General features: G+C 43.7%; 1 protein-coding gene across 6 annotated transcripts in view; it reads right to left on the reverse strand.

Moving 5' to 3' along the window:
• The window catches only part of ehbp1 (EH domain binding protein 1), a 118,822-nt gene that overhangs the window by 88,017 nt on the left and 8,235 nt on the right, over window positions 1-22,570 (reverse strand). For all 6 annotated transcript variants that reach the window (XM_081722280.1, XM_027017819.3, XM_027017818.3 and 3 more), the window contains exons 3-5: window positions 19,173-19,230; window positions 17,523-17,618; window positions 16,670-16,723 (exon numbers count right to left, since the gene is read on the reverse strand). In XM_081722280.1, coding sequence (XP_081578406.1) covers window positions 16,670-16,723; window positions 17,523-17,618; window positions 19,173-19,230 — 208 coding nt within the window. The remainder of the gene's footprint in view (window positions 1-16,669; window positions 16,724-17,522; window positions 17,619-19,172; window positions 19,231-22,570) is intronic.

Below are 22,570 nucleotides of genomic sequence, written 5' to 3' on the forward strand. Positions count from 1 at the left end.
GATAGGGTGTACATTTATTCTCAACCAAATACACCCCCCATCCCTCGCCCCCTGTAGATTCAACCAAATAATCCCCCCCCCCACCATACATTTGGTCTCAACCAAACACCCCCCACATTTAGTCTTTTTCTGTCCTTGGGCCATTTTCTCAGCTTGCTGACATTGTACCACGGATTTGCTCAGACGCTTGCTGTGCTGATATAGGGCAAATGCCATTCTCACGCTCTTCTCTCTCTCTCTCTCTCTCTCTCTCTGTCATGCGCTCTCCCTCACGTGTGCTCGCGCTCTCTCTAGCTGCCTTTCTAGCAAGACACCATGAGACCGATCGCATGGTGGCTGAAACGGCATGTGATCAGAGGGGCTTCCTCAGTGCTGAAAGCTGCTGCTCCCCTGCCAGCTCCTCTGAAACCAGAACAAGGGGACGGGAGAAGGCGTGGACCACCTGTCACTGGGTCGGCACTGAGCCGTGGCTGGCTGTTCACACAGGCATCTCATGCCAACCTCTCCAATCTTACCAAAAACCCACAGACTCCTCCTGACCTGTACCTTAAACGGGAGGGGGGGGGGGGGTTAGCTGCTTTACTTCTCCAAACCACCATTTTTTTGTGGGCTTCCACAGTGGTCAGCGATGGCACTAGTAATTTTTGCATTTCTAGATGCTCTTACTCATCATCAACCCAATAAGTCCCACGGTACTACACCTGCACCTGAACAGTACCTGCCCACTGCGCTACACCTGCATTCAAACAAAACCCTCCCAGTGCGCTACACCTGCATCTGAACAGGGGTCGCTCCCTGTCCTACCCCCGCCCACTGCACTCTGTGAGGCAGACTCCTGTCGTTGGTGCGTTAAGCAACAAGCAGGCAAGTGCGGGAAGGCTTTACTGTGGGCAGTGTCTGCGGGTAGGTCAGCACCATGGAGGGCTCACACAGCAAGACTGCAGCTCACACCACCATCGTCTCAATACAACCCCATACATATAACCGCCAGTACACACCAACGGGACAGGGTGTGTGTGTGTGTGTGTGTGTGTGTGTGTGTGTGTGTGTGTATGTGTGTGTGTGTGTGTTTTTCATGGATATTGGGGGCCCTCCCCATTTCTCTCTGCAACACCCCCTCCCCCCCGCATACATTCATGTGTAATAGCACCAAGCGTGTCTGTTCCTGTACCTTCTCTTTTTCCTATTGGCCTGTTGCTGTGATAGGACAAACAGATTTAAAAAGAAAAAACCTTCTCTTATAGTCTCTACATTAACCTACACAGGAGCATTAGCACATCATTCCTTCCTCTGACCTGCAGGAGCGCGGCACTGCAGGGCTGAGTGATGGAGAATGGCTGCTGTCCAAAGGAAGCCACTCTCTGTGGTACAGCAGGCTGGACACTAACCAGTCCAGGAGTGTTACACCAGGCTGAACACTAACCAGTCTAGTGACCGTGCCAGGCTGGGAGTAAAGGGAACTGCCCTAACTACACAGGGCACACTCCTCTCACTCTAGCATTCACTGTCCCAAAGGTCCGTGGTGCAGCTCACACTGTGATTAAATTAACAGAGTGAAAAGTGGCATCGGTTAGAGGATCTGGACTGGAGTGTGGAGGTAGGCCTGTGTGCTCTTCTCTTCTCGCCCTGCCTCTGTTAATGCTGTGGGGTATGATGTCTCTGGGAGTGTCCAATGACCCAGGTAGGGGGCAATGCCTGGGCATATTTGCTCCACCTGACCCATCCATCGACGGGGCAGACAAATTACCCAGACATCCAATCCCCATCCGGCGCAGGATAAGAGGCTCACCGGACCTCTCCAATAAATGAAAACGATAAAAGTTGGGGGGGAGGGGAGAAGACGTGGCTCCTTCTGCGTCTGAGATTCAAACCCCGTTCGCCGGCACGACGGCTCTTGACATTTGTGTTGACATTTGAGCCCCCGTCGAATCGGTGGGAAATATAGCATGTCATCCCGAAGCAAACGGCACCCAAACCCCTCCCCACCTCCTTATCGAGCAGATTACGGAGTGGCATTATACCAAGCTAATAGCGCATGTAGATACGTTATGAATGAATTTCCAAAATGCATCAAACACTTAAGAAGGATTTAGGGCCCTCTCTGAAGAAATACTTAAGAATATGCAAATACGTGCAGAAGAATTAGCTTTAACAGATTTGACTAGCACAAACAATGAAATGTGCTCCTTTCCCTGGCTGCCAGTGTCAGTCAGGAGAAGAGATTAGAGGCCAGGGCTGTGACAATGTGTAAAATGAAAAGGGACAATGAGGCACTTTTAATTTATCACAGGGATATGACTATCAATGCGCTCGCATTGTGCCTTCTGAATGACTAAATACTTCACTGCAAGGGGAGATGAGGCCTGCCAGGTCAGCTGAATGCTGCCCCCTGGCTGCCGAGCAGTGCTGCTTCAACCTAACATGAGAGAAGCTGAATGTCGTGTCTAAAGGGCCAATCCAAAGAGACCTGGTGTGCGTGTGTAGTAGGGAAGACTGCACTCTGCCACGCAGGCTTACGACCCACCTAACGAGCAGAGCGCTGAACAGGAGAACTATGGAAGAGATGCCACCATAGAAATTACTGCATGGAGAACAAAAATGGATCACAGCTCCACCAAGCCAAGAAAGAAACAAGTACAGGACAAAGGGCAACAGCACAGGATTCAGTGCGTGTCTTGCACTAACAGCACTGGTCTGGGTTCAGTGTCCGTCCTGCTCTCACAGCACTGGTCTGGGTTCAGTGTTCGTCCTGCTCTCACAGCACTGGTCTGGGTTCAGTGTCCGTCCTGCTCCAACAGCACTGGTCTGGGTTCAGTGTCCGTCCTGCTCTCACAGCACTGGTCTGGGTTCAGTGTCCGTCCTGCTCTCACAGCACTGGTCTGGGTTCAGTGTTCGTCCTGCTCTCACAGCACTGGTCTGGGTTCAGTGTTCGTCCTGCTCCAACAGCACTGGTCTGGGTTCAGTGTTCGTCCTGCTCCAACAGCACTGGTCTGGGTTCAGTGTTCGTCCTGCTCCAGCAGCACTGGTCTGGGTTCAGTGTTCGTCCTGCTCCAACAGCACTGGTCTGGGTTCAGTGTTATCCTGCTCTAACAGCACTGGTCTGGGTTCAGTGTTATCCTGCTCTAACAGCACTGGACTGGGTTTAATTTTCATCCTGCTCTAACAAAACAATCAGAACTATGTAGTACAGTACAATGAAAATAAACTGTGCAGTGACAGTTGCCCTTCAGGATTGGCTTCTGAGAACACTGCCCTAAAGGCTTCTACACGATACTCAGAACTGAGGGGCTGTTGAACCATGTCACAGTTTCGTTAACCAGACCTTCCCGTGTCCAGCAGGCGAGAGGTTTATTTGTTTATTATTAACAAGACCTTCCTGTGTCCAGCAGGCGAGAGGTTTATTTGCTTATTAACAAGACCTTCCTGTGTCCAGCAGGTGAGAGGTTTGTTTGTTTATTAATCAGACATTCCCGTGTCCAGCAGGTGAGAGGTTTGTTTAGTTGTGCTGTGTGAGAGTGAATTAGGCACAGGCACTAAATGGCCTTTGGCGACACTCAGGGAATTCTGTTAGTATTTAGATACAGGCCAACAGCACAGAGTGGTAGAGACAGGGGGCAGCTCATCCACCACATACTTCAGTGTATGTGTGCATGTGTGCCTGTTTGGCTCTTTAAGGTAGTGTGTTTGTGCACGTGTTTGGCACTTTATGGGAGAATGTGTGTGTGTGTGAGAGAGAGAGACTCTTTAGGGGAGTGTGTGTGTTAATTTGGCTTTTTAGGAGTGTGTGTGTTTCTGTGACTCTTTAGGGAAGGGCATCCCAGCTGTCCAAGTATTGATCCACAGCTGGTGCCAATATGGGGGGTCAGCTGTGGGAGAGGAGGTGCATACACACACACACACACACACACACACACACACACACACACACACACACACACACACACACACACACGGCAAGAGCAGGGGCCTGACCTCCTACTTTCGTCTCATTAGTACATTAATTAGACAAAGTGCCAGAAAGGAAAAAAACATCCCTCTCCCTCCCACAAGCGCACATGTGCGCATACACACACACACACACGTTACCAAACTCAAGCTACTGACATACAAGCCAAATAAAACATTTGGATCAACAAATGATTTGTTTATAAAATCAATAATAAAAAGAAACAATCATGTTTTATATGACACAAACCAGCAGAGAATAAAAAGGTTTCTAATTCTGTCTGTAAGCCTAAAGCTGAGCCTAACCCTAGTTTAACCCTGCAACTCACTGGTAATGTGGCTGGACTGACGGCAGGTTGGTTTAACCCACGCACTCACCCTCTCTCCTTTCTTTGCATGTTTGTTACACAGGGTGCAGGAAAAGCGTATAAGTTACGGAAGCCAGTGAAGCTTATTATAAAAGGCCTTTAACAATAGCTAAGTAGTAGCAGCTCAAAGACGAGCAACACGCGGTTCTGAGAGCCAACACACATACACACACATGCGCACACTTTCCAACTGGCACTGCCTCTGTGGCACTGGTTACATCTGTCGGTCTCTCTGTTCTGATTCAAATGCCATTTTCCCTGCTGTCAGGGTGATCCTTCTCTTTCACCCACCCACAAATACAAACACATACAAACATGAGGGGAGAAACCCTGACAGTATGAGTTGATTATAGAGGGATTTTTTTCTGCTGGGGGTTGGATACATGCTGAGATATTAGAGCATAGCCGCATTACCTGCCACAGCTCGAAGTGCCAACATAAAGAACCAATGTAGCAAAGCAACAATGCAACAGCTGAAAGTACCAATGTAATAAAGCAACAATGGAACAACTGTGGCAGTGATGATGAAAGCAACCACAGAAAAGCAGCAGCTGCACAATACCGAGGGAGGCCAACAGACCCAGCTCAACTACATGACATGACACTCTGAACACGGGGGCAATCTGTGAGGTATACTGACATGTATACCACAATACCGAGGGAAGCCAACAGACCCAGCTCAACTACATGACATGACACTCTGAACATGGGGGCAATCTGTGAGGTATACTGGCATGTATACCACAATACCGAGGGAAGCCAACAGACCCAGCTCAACTACATGACATGACACTCTGAACATGGGGGCAATCTGTGAGGTATACTGGCATGTATACCACAATACCGAGGGAAGCCAACAGACCCAGCTCAACTACATGACATGACACTCTGAACATGGGGGCAATCTGTGAGGTATACTGGCATGTATACCCCAACACCGAGGGCGGTGTTTAATATATCGCATATACCAGTACATGAATTAGCATTCATGGCTGTTCTGATAATTATGAACAATTATATTCTTTACCCAGTGTGAAACTGATTCGTTCAGGTTTTAGTGCGGTATTTAAAACATCCAGCAGGTGGCACCTCCAAAAGAAAAAAATTTAAAAATGACCAGTGGCTTTAGGAAAAATCAAACACATTCACCTAGTAAAAACCATGGCAAAGCAGCCACAGTCTGCCCCTTCAAAACTGAATGCTGGCATTTGGGTAAACGTGGGTGGAAAACATTTAACTCATAACTGGTAGATTTAATTTACTTTTCCCATTGATTGCGCTATTCTTCTTTATTTGTTATTATTTATTAATGTATTATGGTTAATAAACAACAGTAGTAATTTTACTACCATTTACCTTAACAAAACTGTTTGTATAACAGTTAGGCATTGCATCATATATTGTATGGTGATGGATACTGTATCCTGAAGTTACTGGTAGTACCGAGCCCTGGGTGCTGGGTGCCATCTGCTTGTCTCCATATTGACAGCTTTCTAAAGATTAGCACTATTATAGGAGTCATTCAACCACCATGTAGGATTAATATTTAGTGTTTCACTAATTCTCCACAGACATTCCAATGTAAAAGGCTGGTTTATGAAAAGATGATCTAAGCACAAATTTAAACAACAAAGAGGGAGAGAGAGTGATGATAGACAGACAGTAGAAATGAAGAGGACAGAGAGAGAGAGAGACAGGCAGAAGAGATGGAGAGAGTGATGACAGACAGCAGACCAAGAGACACAAAGACCGAGAGAGAGGGAGACAGACAGCAGAGTAAGTTCTGTTTTACTCATATGTGCTGAATGGATTAAGTTGGCATTGCATGTAACCCGACTCTGAAAAGCAACTACAGCACTTTAAAGTGCAGCTGTGTTACCAGGAAATGAAAGAACTACCAAGACCTGAAATGAGCCAATTTCTGGACTTTTTTTTTTGTTATTTTCCAGTTGTAGTCTCTCATGTGTTTCATGCATTTAGCTCAATCCAACACAGGTTATACCAGCGTGTCTCCCTCCCTCCATGCTCTGCATTCTCGCCCACCCTCTACACATGCCATCTCTCTCTAAAGCTCCTCTACCCCTCTCTGCCTCCCCCTCTCTCCCCTCTTATCAGTGAGGTCAGAGGTCAGCAGCCAGTCCTCCCCCACTCATCACACTGCTGACCACAAAAATAAATTACAGCTTTCCAGAAACTCCTACCACTGCAATACTGCAGCACCCTCAAACACACTCACGACGCAGATATATTGGATTAACAGACAAGTTCATCCCATTTTAAGATGTGCTACATCATCTTTTTTCACCCCATTTCTTACTCACAGCCACACACACTCACACACACACACACACAGCTCAGTAATTATATCTTTAGTCAAGCAGGGCCTATCAAACATATAAAATATACAGTTATTAGTACTATGGGGATTGAGATTTTGTGTGTGTGTGCACACACGTATATGTGGTTAGTTGGGTTTGCTGGAGAAAGACCCAATACCTAGAATTTTCTTTTGGGAACATTTTTTAAGTACAAACTTACTAAAACCTGGAGAATAACTGTCATTCAGATAACTACCCATAAGAACAGGACCCAAGCATTCACAGTAAGACACGCACACACTCAAACAGGGATACAGAGACTCTCTACTTGGTCATTTATCCTCAGACACACACGTACACAGCATTTACATCCCTTCTTAAATATGAATTACCATTTACTTTCCTTTTTAGTCTTTGCTCACATGCACTTAATACAATAACATTAAATAAAACACTGAAAATCACAAACTGTACTAAAAATGAAAAATTGTACTAAAAAAACCATACACAATAAGTTGCATCTTAAAGCAGTACACAGTTCACAGCTGAAAGATTTGTGAAGAATGGCCAGAAATTATGTAATGACATACAACCTTATACCAAAACCATACAAATATTCTAAGCTTTACACTGGAGCAAAAAGAGTATTACTAGACACATATTACTAGACACAGAGCTGGAAATGTATGCAAATGTTTAATAAACTAACATGGCTGTAAAATGAATAAAAAGGTCACATCACACACACACACACACATAAACACACACACACACACATATATATATATATATATATATATGTGTGTGTGTGTGTGTGTGTGTATATGTATGTGTATATATATGTGTGTGTATATGTATGTGTGTGTATATATATATATGTATATATATATATATATATATATATATATATATATACACACACACACACACACACACACACACACACACACACACACACACACACACACACACAGTTACCGTATACAGTTCACAAGAAATAATAATATAAATAGGTATACTTGGTTTGTGTGTTTGATCCACCATCTTTTCAGTCACATGTTTGAGTACAAATGAAAGTTTAGGGTTTACCCACCACTACTTCTCTGTGTATCCTGTCTTCACCATAAAGCCATAAAAATAAAATTAATCTGTATGAGTTGTATGAGATGAGACTGTCATCCCATCATTCCAGAGGATGATTAAAACTCCTTCAGGCTTTAGAAGAAACTCTATTTTTGGTCTTGGATTTGAAGCTGTTAAATACCAAAACAATTGTCTTTAAATACTGTTATTGATCTATTTAGTGGGTTTAAATCCCATCTTGAGTGGTAATCAGAAAGTGGGTTTTTAATTTAAAAAAAAATATTTATTTCTCTTTAAGAGGGATTCAAACAGCAGGATTAAATGTGCTTCAGCAAGTCTGAAAGGCACATCACAGGAATGGGTTTAACAGCATGGAGCAGACATGCCTCTAGGTGAAGGGGACAGTGCGATTACATGGCTGGACTACACATGTCCACATGTGCTTCATAGAGCCTGCAGAAGCCTAGGGGTCTGATAACATCCTCTATAATGCCAGAGTCAGACAATGTGAGTCTCACTGTGTTCTCTATGACTCATCTTCAATTCAGAACAAGTCACTGCCTGGTAACATTACTAATTGATCTTTAGCATAAATAGATAGTGTGTGTGTGTGTGCGCGTGTGTGTGTGTGTAGAGCTGTCACACCTGGCTCTAACACACCAACACCTCCAACTCAACTGATCACCCGTGCACTGCATTCTGGGTAAAGAAAGTGTGTATTTCATGGGATTTATTACTGGGTGTCAGTATTTCAGCAGACTTATTTATCTTTCAACAGTAATGAATTAACCCAATTTAAAGATGTTGGTCTAATGCACTCTAAATTAGACAAGTTACCATCCTAAAACATAGCCAGGCACCACAAACCTGCTCTCTCTCAGACATCCTCTCATCCCTGCTCTCTAACTGGCCACCTTGTCATTTAAAGCAATAGTGAAAAAACAAATTTACTGACATTTTTTCTCCATTTACCCGAACTGCAATTAATCTTTTAATACAGCGGCGTGTCCAAACTTGGTTTCTTTAGTTCTGCGCTTGAGCTGCAATGCTAACATCTCCAACAAGCTTACACTCCCCAGTTAGCAACATGCCAATTCTATAAACATTCTTAATGTTGCCTCTGGTTTCTACTTCAGTGGTCACTATGTTAATGTTGCATGAGTCATGAACTTCACACTCAGGGAATCAAACTGGTCCAAAAATAGACACAATTTACATTCACACAGAGATATATAGGTAGTGGATTAACTATAACATAATTTATATTAAAAAGTAAATGCATAAATTAATAAATCCAATTAATCGGCTGACATGAATCTCATTCAACCAAGGACACCAAGCGTCACCCTCATGGCAAAACCAAGCAGTTGTTTACGAATGAAGGAAATCCGCCAGCACTTGTCCGTTCTTTCTGCTTGCTTTTAAACATCTGCTCACGCACCAGTTTAATGCATTTTGGACAGTTTGTTTTCTGAAAGCCAGTTATGTTTGGTCTGTCAGTGCCTGGCATAGGGTAATCTCCCCCCCCCCCCCCATCTACATTTTTCCCCCCTAATTTACATTTTTACATTTTTTTTCTAATTTACATTTTTCTATACGAGTTTGGGAAAACATTTTATCAAAGTTCTAATTCAACTTTCTTAATATTTTTCATTATCATGCCCAACTGATTTTGTTGTATTAAGAGAGTGTGGAAAAACTCAAGTTAGCCTACAGTTCATTTGAAGTTTTTCAATAGCATGGCTTCTTTATTAGTTCATGCAGGAGCTCTCATTGAAGCTGTACAACAATGATGGTGAAATGCCAGACAGTAGGAAAACGTACAACTATTGAACACAACGATTAAGTTAAGCGTGAACCTTCTCTATATGGTTTTCCATGTTGGAAGATGGGATAGTGGTTTGGCGGGGACAACAAACGTGGTCAGAAATATACTGCCAACTGTGGCAATAACTTCTATATTCCCAACTATATAGGCCAATTTACAGGCCAAATGCCAACCAAATCTCCTCCCAGTCAAACATGCTCCACTGCTTGTATCTTCTAAGTTGAAATAGTGACACAGCAACTTTGCTGGAATAGCATTTATGGCATTTAGCTGAAGATTTTATCCAAACTGACTTACAATTATGACTGAATACAAGTCAAGCGACGTTAAGGGTCTTGTTCAGGGGCACAACAGCAGCAACTTGGCAGTGGTGTGGCTTGAACTGGCAACCTCCCAATTACTATACAAGTACCTTATCCACTGTGCTACCACGGCCCAGAGAGCTTCACACACCGCAGGTACAACAGGAAAACAAATGACAAATCAAGGTTATAATAACCTCAGCAAACCAATTAAGCTTAAAGGCAAATAAAATCGAATCAAAAAGTAGCAGTGCATCAATGTAGTACCTTTTGCTTGTAGTTGAGTCGGGCTGTGCTCTCTGCTCCCTCCACTCTCCTACTGTCTTCTGGCCCCATCTGCTCATGAAGGCTGTGCAGCCGCTGTGCTTACCAGCTATCTGACAGGGTTTTGTTCTTCTCAAAAAAATCATTTAAAAATATTACTATGAAATAAATATTCTTAAAAGACCCACTGTTTGTGCTTTGGCAATTACCATATTTGGATTCAGCTCCACCCCTAGTCCCTACTTAATATCAACTAAACAGTAGAGCAATCATAAAATGTACTATGCATATGGTGAAAGTGAGTGCAGGAGGAACAAGGCAGTACTCTCTCTCTCTCTCTCTCTCTCTCTCTCTCTCTCTCTCTCTCTATATATATATATATATATATACACATATATATATATGTGTGTGTGTGTGTGTGTGTAAATGTGTATGTATGCGCACGCACGTGTGTATGTATATATATATACAAATACATTTTATTTTGCCACAGTGTCCCATCTCTGGGACTAGAGCAGGCCTTCATCCATGTGATCACATTTGATCCCTTCTCTGGCCAATAAGGCTATTTAAACAACACATATCCATAATGGGAACAAGGTAGAAGGAGGACATCAGAAGATTATGGATTGCTATTGACTGTTGGCTCCATGGAGACAAAAATTGAAGTTATCTCAAAAAGCAATGCAAGCAGGATGCTCTGGCTTCTCTTGTTTAATCAGAACATCCCAAAGAACACCAAGTAATGCCTCAAGTCTGAGGTTTAGTGTTACAGGTCCTCCATCACTTAGACACTGGACTGTGGCTTTCCATTTGAAAGACAAGCAGCAAGCTCATCTCAGGTGTGAGTGTCAAAGGGAAACACAGGTGACCCAGTAAAAGTGTTGGGACATCACGGGTCACCAGATGCACCTTAGCATCTACAAGTCTTTGAACTCAGTTGGTGTTTTGATTAGAAATGGTGGAGAAGACTAACACAGGCCTTTCATTTTCACTTTCAGGCTGTATGGATTCAAAGCATATTATTGTTTTCTCATTCTTTGATTACATCTTCAGAACTATGCCATACCAACTAAGCTAGTCAGTGCTTAAGCCATGACATGGGTGTTTTATGACATTAGGGTGCTATGTATGGCACTGCTTGCTGTATGACGAGGTTAAATGTGTTTAGTGATGAAAGTCATGCTTCAGTTATGCAATAACTCTTTGGAAGATTTGTGTGTATTCAGTAAATATTGTCAAGTAAGTTTTGGCAAAAAAAGGCAAGCTATTTGGCAAGCTATCAGAGTTCGTGATTAAGAAGCACTGTTACAGGAATGTACACACTAGATCACCCACTAGAACACTGGGTCACATGCCTAGACACTAGTCATGTCCAAGTTTAAAATTTATGCTTTAACTGCTGGGTTACCATACAGCAGTCTAGTCATTATGAATATTTAGGATTTTCAATCATTCAACTCAAATTTGGGTATTTCAGCTGCAATAGATATGGACAGAGTAGTATAAGTAAACAATAACATGCCAAAGCACAAGTGAACTGATAGATGGGCCTAGCCAAATCACAACCGATTTCCAGAAAACAGCAGTAACCAATCTTATCTCGCATTACAACAGCTATGCCTGGGTCCTGCCCACAACTGTCAGAAATACATTAAACTGATGAGCAAACAGATGGTTATTAGTGAGCAGAAAGAACACATGAGTACCGGGCTGACTTCCCTCAAATGTGCAAAATTTGCAGAAGAACTTTGACATTGATTTGACATCACATTTATCAATCTGTCAAAGTCTCTCCCTCACACACACGGATCCCATAAGAGTAGCCTGATGTATCCATGTGTCCAGGTCTCAGTGGGGGGGCCACCTCAGAGCGCAGCAGGGTTCAGAACCTTCTAGAACAACGCCAGAAAAGAGGATTAACTCACACTCCCAGGTGACGCATGGACACACACACACACACACACACACACACACACACACACACACACACACACACACACACACAGACTCTTGCATTCATGTTTATTTCAGCTTCTACATCATACTGTGCAAAGTCAAAACAAAGAATGCTTCTTTAGTGTGTGCGTGTGTCATCTGGCAGTGAGAGCCATCAGAGCTGCATGATCGTGGGACAGAAGGAGAACGGATGAAAGACAAGGTCAACCCCCAACCCACCCACTCCTCTTTGCTGTCAACCTAGGCTGTTTTGGCCAAAAGGATCAGTGCACTGAAGTCATTGTAAGGAGATAGAAAAAATGAGCATTACCCCGCCCACCCAGTTTAAAACCATCATATGGGCTGCAGTAGTTTAGTGAGTTTCCGATTTGAATTCCACTCAGCTCTCAGCACATGAAGTCAACCCCAACTCACTAAAGGCACCACCTATTCCACCATGTGCAAACAAAAACAAAACAATTTCAGAACTTTTAAAGCCGTTACATTTGACACAATCCCCAAATTAAACCCAGGAGTGAGAGACAGAAGAACTTTCCATCCTCCACACCAGCTTTTCAGCAGCACGCCTGACCAGGCAAGTAATTCCCGCCATAGTCTCCAAGGATGGCTGGGACCAGGGGGCCACGTGTAGACCAGTAGCCCACGTAATGTGCTCCAGAGGCAGGGAGAGGAGGTCCCGAAGCCCCTGGGTGCAGGGAGCTGAGCCGTAAACGACTTTTAATTGATTTGGACGAAGTCCATGAGAGACGGAGGGTCATCGGGGAAAAGGGGGGGGGGGTGAAGGAGGTGAGAAAGAGAGAGAAGAAAGAAAGAAAAGAAAGACCAAGAGACAAAGCTAAAGATGGAGGAGCAAACACAGACGACAACAAAGCAAAACAAAGGACAAGATGAACTACAATGAAGGGGGAAAAAAGTCACCATTTTTATTATTTGCTGTACCATTGGGAAATGTGTTTAATCAATAATGTGGAATTAAATTGAGTACCTACTTTGTAGAAGTGGGAAAAAATCTGAAATAAATGTAAGATATATAAATATATGAAAGAAAGAGAGAGGGAGAGAGAACGAGAGAAAGAGAGAGAAAGAGCAAGGGGATTCAAAATTGTAGTAAAGAAACAGAGTTTCCAGAGAAACAGAACGTTTTGGACAGAGGTCCTTCATCAGCTGTGCAAGCAAAGTGGTTCTGAATTAGTAGCAGAAGGAGCCAGTTTATATATGAGCCAGTTTATATTGAAGGAGATGTTTAAATCATAGCATTCATTCCATGGGGGTCTAGAGTTCCAAGAGTGTAGATGAGTTCCTTTTCTTCGAGTTTCCCAATTTCATTGCTGCCATAGCAAAAACTGGCAATGCAAACATAGACGCCATTAATAGTGTCCAATGCCTGGCCGCTGGAAACTACAAATCCTTAATTCTGGTAGTTCGAAGGTGTTCAACAAACTGATCAGCAAGCCTTCCCTTGGTTTCTCCAATTTCATCTCTTACAAGTAATACAGTAGGCAACTCCCGCAGTGGCGCACGAGGAGAAATGGGTGAGGACAGTTGATCCTTTTGTGCCAGTTATTTTAGTGCCTGTGTTAATATATTTATATGTAGCACATCTAGAGTGACTGCAGGCTACAGCACCACAGCTACTATTTGGATGATCATTTCTCTCACGCTTGACGAACATGTCTGAGGTTTTAGTCTCGTCTGTTGGATGAGGTTTTTTTTATGCTTTGTTTGTTTATTTAAAGGCTACAATTCTGGATGACCAATATTCATAACACGCAAGTACATGCAAGTGCTGGACCAATGACATGACACAGTAGTGCAAACTACAGCCAATTCCACAGTAGTGCAAACTACAGCCAACCATACCCTACGGTACTTCTTACTACAACCAATCATACCCTATAGTACTGCTAACCACAGCAAACCATGCCCTATAGTACTGCTAACAATAGCCCATCACATCTATAGCAATACTGACTACAGTCAGTCACAACATACAGTACTGCTAACTACAGCCAATTGTATCCTATGGTACTAGTTAGTAGAGCCAATCACATCCTACAGTAGTGCTACAGCCAATTAGTTAGGTATCAAAAGTGTTTCAGGAAGAGATCTCCTCCCAGGGACAGACAAACCTTCTCCACTACAGTCCACACACACACACACACACACACACACACACACACACACACACACACACACAGTGTGGAGTGCGTTTAGTACCAGGGCAATTACCCCCATGCCATCTTTGCTGTTTACCCATGCAGCTGAGAGTGGTGCTGTTCCACCAGTAGGGGGCATCATCTACACTGCACCATTTTAAAGGCAGAACAGTAATCTGGTGTTGTGCAGTGATCAGAGCCAAACTTTAGATTAGGAGAGAATGGAGCTGGATTTTGGAAGAAGTAAAATCACTCTCCATCCCTTTTTCTTCTCCCTCTCTCCATGATTCACCCTTTCCCTCTCTTAGCACTCGCATGTAATATCAGCCATTTCCAAATCCAGTCATCTACTTCCCTCTGGTGGCCAGAAGAAGCAGTATAAGAGATTCAGTGGAAGGACCACGAGTGGGTAGATCCTGTAGCCCACAGGTCCAGGATCAGCACATTCATAGCCATAGATAAATTAACAAAAACAACCTGGATTTTTTAGGTCACTGCACTTCCTAAACAGCATCAGTTTTCAACACTACAGTGTGAGAGACAAAAGCAAAATTAACAACCAAACATCAGTGATCCCCATCAATGAGTAAGTGTGCACAGCTAACCTGCCCTACAGCACATAGCTCCACTGTGTTAAGAGGAAGTAAACGCTGTGTAACGGCTGAGATTGGCTAGTTCCTTCCTCCACAGGTCTGCGGTACATTGGCATGCTGAATATTTAAGTATTTTGACTTTGCAAAGACAGTAAGAAACAAGCTATATTTATTAACTGTGCAGAAAACACACACACACACACACGCGTGCACGCACCAGTAATCTGGTGCCAGATAGGCCTATCTAAGGAGCTTTGATGTAAGTTTTGCTTGGTGTATTCTCTTCTCCTTCCCCCAATCTTTCCCAGCAGGGAAGGACACAATGTTTGTGTCTGCACGTGCATGTGTTAAGTGAGTGTGTACTTGTGAGGTGTAAAGTGCACATTTCTCTGATCACTTCTTTCATTCATGTCTGTTTCTTTGACATCACTTGCTAATGCCAGTTTCATTGTTTCTTATTAAATATCTACATATCACATTGCAAACAAAAAATTATAATACACAGAACAATTTACTCATTTCAATTAATTGGATATTTATTTTTAACAAGCTAATTTAACAAGTTAATCAAAAAATAATTAGCTAACTGTAACTGTGACATTATTTCTCATAAAACCACACGCAGTGTAGAAAATCAGCAGATTTGCCTGTACAGTTGTGAGTAAGGATTAGACAAACTGTGTGGTGGCACGTTCAACATGCTTGTGTGTCAACATGTTTATTGGCTGTGATTGGACGAGACTATGCAGCATGTGTTTCTTGTGTACGAGTGTGTGATGATCAGACAGATGGGCTGGAGGCTCCCAGCTGGAATGGCGAGGAGTGTCTGATACTGATCCAAATAATCTCTCTACAGAGAGAGAGACCAACAGAGAACAAGTGGGAGAGTGCAAGAGCAGAGAAATTAAGACCGAGGGAGCGAGAGACAATGGAAGATGGAGACAGAGTAAGAGGGTGAAAGGGGACGGTGGCTCCAAGATTAAGTCCATTATTACTTACTGGACTTGGAGAGAAGTTGCTGATTTCTCAGCATGAGTGTGTGAATGTGAGTGAATGTGTATATGTATGGATGTGTACGTGTGTCATTGTGTCTGAACGTGTAAACAGCATGTGCTTGTGTGTGCATACATGTCTACGCCAGGTTTAAAACCCAGGAAAACGGCTCCAAATAATGCCACAAAGCATAAAAGCCGATACAAAGAAGCACCACAGCAGTCAGGATCAAGCCCCAGCTGTGGTATGTAGTGCCTACAGCTAAAAGAGCTCAGTGTGACATACACATGTAAAAGAAAGACTCTCAGCATTCAATGCAAGTTTACCATTTTAAACTGTGACAGCAGGCACATTTATCAGCAGGTATTACTATTAATGCAGAATTTTACCAGGTGTTGCTGCTATTAATGTGTAATTTTACCATGTGTTTATAATGTGCTTTTTTCTAGCTTTTTTTTTTTTTTATAGATATTGCTATTAAATTATTTTACCAGCAGGCTTTGCTGTTAATGTGTCATTTTACCAGGTATTATTGTCATTACAGTGCATTTTTACCAGGGGCACCCCTGCCAATCACAATGCTTTAAGGCTGTAAAGCGACTGAATAAGAGGACAACACAGAATATGTTTCCTCAAGATTAAGCCTAGTCTTGCAGTAGGTGAGTGTGTGTAAAGACCAAATTTGGCCACAAGGTGTCAATAACCACATGATAAAACACCTACTGAAAAACAACATTTAGTACAATGGCCCCTAATCCCTCAAAAAAAAACAAACAAAAAAAAAACAAAACAGAAAACAGAGACTTGGTTCTAGGCTCATGGCGTGATAAGTCAATGAATTAAAGTTTTGCTGAACTTACATTCTCGATTACAAATGTCCACTCCTTGTCCTCAAACTCCTCAGCATGCGGGTCCTGCAGGACACAAACAAACAATAAAGGTGGCTATTCAAAGAGTACTAGACTGGTTAACAACCAGTCGGCCAGTCAGGCGCTATAGTGCAGTTCCTCAGTGATGACAGGTTAAGTGTGGCACTGCCTCTCCTCTGTTGGCTACAGACACCAAATGTTGGAGCAGTATGGAGCTGATCAATCTTTCTGCACTCAGCAAAGACAGAAGCGGCTGATGACCTTGAGCTCCCAGTCCTGTGATCAACAGCAGCAGCTCAGCATCTCCGCCCATCTTCCCCTGGCTCCAACCCAGTATCTCCGCCCATCTTCCCCTGGCTCCAACCCAGTATCTCCGCCCATCTTCCCCTGGCTCCAACCCAGTATCTCCGCCCATCTTCTACTGGCTCCAACCCCGCTGCTCTGCCCATCTTCCCCTGGTCCCAACCCATCTGCTCCGCCCATCTTCCTCCTCCTGTAGCCCAGATTCTTCACCCATCTTCCCCTGCGCTTGCCTAGATTTTCTCTCTTTTCTTACACACACTCACCCTCCAGAAAGGAAAATACTACATTCACACTACCTAAGTGAGGTAGCATATCTTAACACACAATGTAGGGAGAAAGCCCACTATAAGGTATAAACCTGCTATAAGACCACTATGAGCCTTCTATAAACCACATGCTATGAACCCACTATGAGCCTGTAATAGGGCTGCTCCAAGCTATGCAAGGGACATCACACATTCCACAGTGTGTGACGATTTCTAATAAATCTATTCCCTGTCAAATTGTCTCTCTCTGTTTGTGTGCGCACGCATGTGCATACCTTAAACAGAGTGACCGTGATCTCGATGTTCTCAGGAACAGGCCAGATCACCACTCCTCTGTAGGGGTTTTTGATACCTGGTTGCCAGCTATGAGACTAAACAGGAGGAAAAAACACACAGGGCAGTACATTAGGAACAAACACACACATGCACGCACGCACAGAGCAGTTCAGGAACCAATGAACTGGTTCACATCACTTAAAGAACCATAAAATCCAAACACAATGGGGTCTCAGTTTATTACCAAATAGCTACCATATATTTGACACTCAAAATTAGTTTGTAGCCCACCACTCCCGGCCACACTTTTACACAGGACTCTGAGGAGTCCCAGACCCTGAGTACAGTATGTAAAACCTCAGGGACTTGGGTAAAGGCTACACACACAGAGACCCAGAGATGAGTTCGCTTGCTTATCAGATTCTGAGGAAGCACAGCTGCGCACATCCCCCCACCCCCGTTGATTGGGAAAGTCACTCAGTATGAGATTCAGCCTTGCATTAACCCGAGACCCTCGGGTCAGAAACAGCCTAAATCTAAACCCAGGCTATAATGCTCTTTCAATCATGAATCGCCACACATTCTGTAATCCCAAAACCAGGATTAATTTCAATCTCAATCTGACTTCACTCCTGAGCAGGACTAGAGCCCACACTAAACAGCACTGCACTGGAGTGTATTCGATAAGCAAATCAGATGTTTTCTTCAAGAGAAGCTTGTTACTATAGAGACATCTGGGCATCAGAGACCTCTGCCATCACAAACAGGGCTCTGCAGATAATTATGATAAACACACACGCATAGTAAAACTGTACCCAAGTCCATAAAGTCCTGGGCTTACAAATTTTGATCATAATATATAATAATTTAAGGCCATCGTGACTAAAGAGAGGAACAGCGGTAGCTTCAGGGCCCAGAAATGAGCAACTGCCCATGAACAGCCCACCGCTGGCCGTTTCTTTAAGGTTGTAAGGAAGAGCTCCATTTACCTTCTGCCTGAATCGCTCTCACATGCATTCCACTGCATGTGCATCAGTGGATGGAGCCTACATTGAAGCACTTTTCTCATGATTATGTTCATACATTCATCAGGACAGTATGATTTTTTTTTTAAATAACCCGTCTGTGTGTTTAGGCATATGTATTTCTTTTTGCCTTGTTTTGAAAGCGATCATCTTAAGTGGGGTCAGAAGCCCAGTTTGTAAAACTGAGCACTAATCTCTGCCACAAGGGGACAATGGTGAGTCATTATCATGTATCAGTTAACAGCAGTGACCCCTTCTACAATGAAAAGGTTGGTTTTGTTTTTACTTTATTTATGAAACATGGTTATATTTTTTTCATGCACCTTTTTGCTACCCCTTTTCAGAAGGGTTAGAAGCACCAGACTGTGCACCACTGTTTAACAGTATCTATAAATAGAGAAATAACCTCTCTGAGGAACAACAATTAGGACAGTACACACTACACTCAAGTAGCAACAGACAAACATGTTTGGTAAACATGAACTCTACACTGACATTTACAGAACCATATGATCTGGTGGAAACTGGTTCTGGGAATTTTTCATTTAGTCATTTAGTCATCTGTTAGTTATGCTATAACTAACAGATGACCAACCAAGAACCAAATACAAGAACTGTACTCACCTTGGAGGATTTCCTCCGACTCCTCCGTGTCCACACTACCACCAGTTTATCGGGTTGCCTGTCGGGAACAAATAAAGGCCAAACGTTAGAATGAAGCAGTGTTGATCTGTGTGCGCGCGCACGTTTAATCAGGGATGTTAGAATGAACCAATGCTGACGTGTGTGCAAGTGTGTTTGTGTGGCTAAACGGGGCCATTATAATAAACCAGTGCTGACGTGCGTTCGTGTGCACACGCGTGTGGGCAGGTACACCGCCAGAATGAACCAGGGCTGACGTGGTAAATCAGAATAAATGATTAACCATGTCAGAGCTGGGAGCGATGAGCTGGATGAATGGAGGACACTGGGCTGGACCAGGGGGTGGGGATGGCTGTGCTCAGACACTGGGACAGGACCTAAAGTCTTAGAGTCTTACACCAGCAGGAAGCCACGCAAACAATGAGCTTCTAACAACCCTCTGCATCTGGAACCTGCCATCCATCAGAAGTCTCGTTTGCTCTCATCTATTAGAGAGGTGTATGAGTTAGATGACTGTGGTGTAATGCGTATTGAGGGTAGTGTGTGTGTTAGATGGGTGCATGGTGGAATGTGTGTGTGTATATACATATATATGTATATACATATATACATATACACAACCTTTAAAAACAGTTGATAAGTAGCTGGGAACCTCAACTATGCAATAAACCTAATAAAAGCACTCTTGTCTTTTGTCACTTAGAGTGGTGTGCGTGTGTTTGGTGTGATGTATGTCTCTGCCCCTGTCTATCTCTCTCACTCACACACACACACACACACACACACACACACACACACACACACACACACACACACACACACACACACACACACACAGAGTGCTCTTGGTGTACTGGTTTGTATGTGATCATCTACTGGTCATATGATATCAAAGTTGTAATGAAGAGCCTAGGGGATGTATGTGTATGTGTGCGCTGTGAATTGAGCCTTAGATTGGTTCCGGCAGAGTGAGAACAGGCCTGATCTACCCTGGCTCAGAGTAACAGGCTGGACCATAGATGGTGCACCATAGACCAGATCTTTGCATCCATGAGGAGAGAACAGGTGAGTGCTACATAGCAGTGGTGCTGAGGTTCAGACAGACATCTGCATGACTGAAGGGAGCGGATGTGACTGCTATCGAACTTGAGTCAAAACAAGAAACCAAAACAGAGCAAGTCTTAACGGGCATGCTAATATCAGCTCGCAGGTGGAGAAGCCCAACACACCTGAACCTGCTGCATATGTGCACACATACACAAACCATGCACATACACTATCTGCATAAATGAACGTGTTTAAATTGTGTTTTAAATGTGATTAGAAAAAGCTTTCCTCAAGCATTTCTGCATCAAAGTGCTGGTTTGGGATGAGCATGTGTGATTCTGATCCCCAAAAACAAGACAGGCGTTTGATCTCAGATTAGCAGAAACCCTCAAAGAAGCCCCTATGAACTCTGTCACAGAGCCTCTTACAAACCCATCCAAACCCACACTGCAGGCCAACCCTAGTCACACTTCACATCACACTGTAGGATTAAAATGTTCAGTGGGGCAGTCTAGTCACTACCACAGACAATAAGCTACAGAAGGTGAACCAGACACTCCCACAGAGAGTGACACACAGAGGGCGTGACTCAGTGTCCCAGCAGTCCAACTGCAGACACACACAGACAGACAGAGAGAGAGAGAGAGAGAGAGAGAGAGAGAAAGACTTACTGCATGTCAGTATGCCTTAGTAGGAAATGATGTATACATGCTTATAACCAACAACCCCACAAACACCCCTTCCCTGCACTCATTCATTCTTCTTCTTCAACTCTGTCACACACACACACACACACACACACACACAAAAAACAAACAATCGCCAATTTCCGCTCCATCCTCATTTCACCTCTCTAGCAGCTCAATAATAAATAAATGATCATATCAGATGCTTCATTTTCTGCTGTAGCCATTCCTTGTCATCTATTTCCCTCTCTTCTTCTCTCTCTCTCTCCCACCCTCCCTATGCCTCTTCATCCCTTCCCATCTTATTTTCCCTAAAGCCTCCCATTAATTTCTTCTCTCCTCTATTTAACAAGACGTTTAAAGAGCAGTCATCTTCCTCCAATTCTTATTATTTGCACTCAGACATGCTGTTATATCTGATATCCTACTATTTCACTGGCTGCTTCACATCTGTATCATAGCAAAAAACAAACAAACAAATACATCATATCCAAAAAGAAAATAAATAAACAGAAAAATTCATTCTTGGTACAGCTGAGTACCAAACTCATGACAGAGACTCTGCCCCGCCCCTTTCCAAACAACACCCTTTCAGCCAAGCACAAATGCAGCCTTGCCTTAACACTGCAGATCACACTTTAAAACAGACCACCATTCCAACCAGCCACTGCTGATAACTACATGCTTTCAACCCAACAGAACTGGGAATAAAACCTCTGCAACCAAAAAGAAAACAGGACAAAAGTGACAAGAAATTTAAGAAGCTCTCCAAAAACATGAATAAAATCAACAGGCATACAAACTCCTGTTGTGATGTTTACCTGCTACCTTCTTAAGAGACAGCAAGACACAAACCAACCATGACAGAGAGAGACTGAGAGTGAGAGTGAGGGAGAAAGATGGTATCAGTGGGGTGTGGAGTGGGTTGCAGACAGACATATAGCCCAGGAGGAAGTGTCTTCCCTGGGTGCGCGCGCACGCACACACACACACACACACACACACACACACACACACACACACACACACACACACACACACACACACACACACACACACACACACACACACACACCATAGTCTCCTGGGAGGGGCGTGGGATAACCGGGAACTTCCGCTACCACACACACACACACATACACACACTCTTACAGCTTTACCCACATTCTTTGTCCTTGAGTTCACAGCCTAGTACCACAGGGTACAGTGAGCGTGTATTCGTGCATGTGTGTGTGTGTGTGTGTGTGTGGACGTGCATTTGCTTTCCGGTATGTGTCACAGACATAGAACAGAAATATCAGATAACTGCACTAAAGGTCTGAAAATGACAAACAGGCTGCACCAAACTGCCTCATTTACAAAGGAAATGGGAACAGCACAATAGGAGTCTCAGACAGGACAGGCCATGGATACAGAACAGCCTCTCCAGAACCCAGGCCATGGATACAGAACAGCCTCTCCAGAACCCAGGCCATGGATACAGAACAGCCTCTCCAGAACCCAGGCCATGGATACAGAACAGCCTCTCCAGAACCCAGGCCATGGATACAGAACAGCCTCTCCAGAACCCAGGCCATGGATACAGAACAGCCTCTCCAGAACCCAGGCCATGGACACAGAACAGCCTCTCCAGAACCCAGGCCATGG

Source organism: Electrophorus electricus, chromosome 10, assembly GCF_041902795.1.
Source record: "Electrophorus electricus isolate QZ-2024a chromosome 10, ASM4190279v1, whole genome shotgun sequence".
Lineage (NCBI taxonomy): Eukaryota > Metazoa > Chordata > Actinopteri > Gymnotiformes > Gymnotidae > Electrophorus > Electrophorus electricus.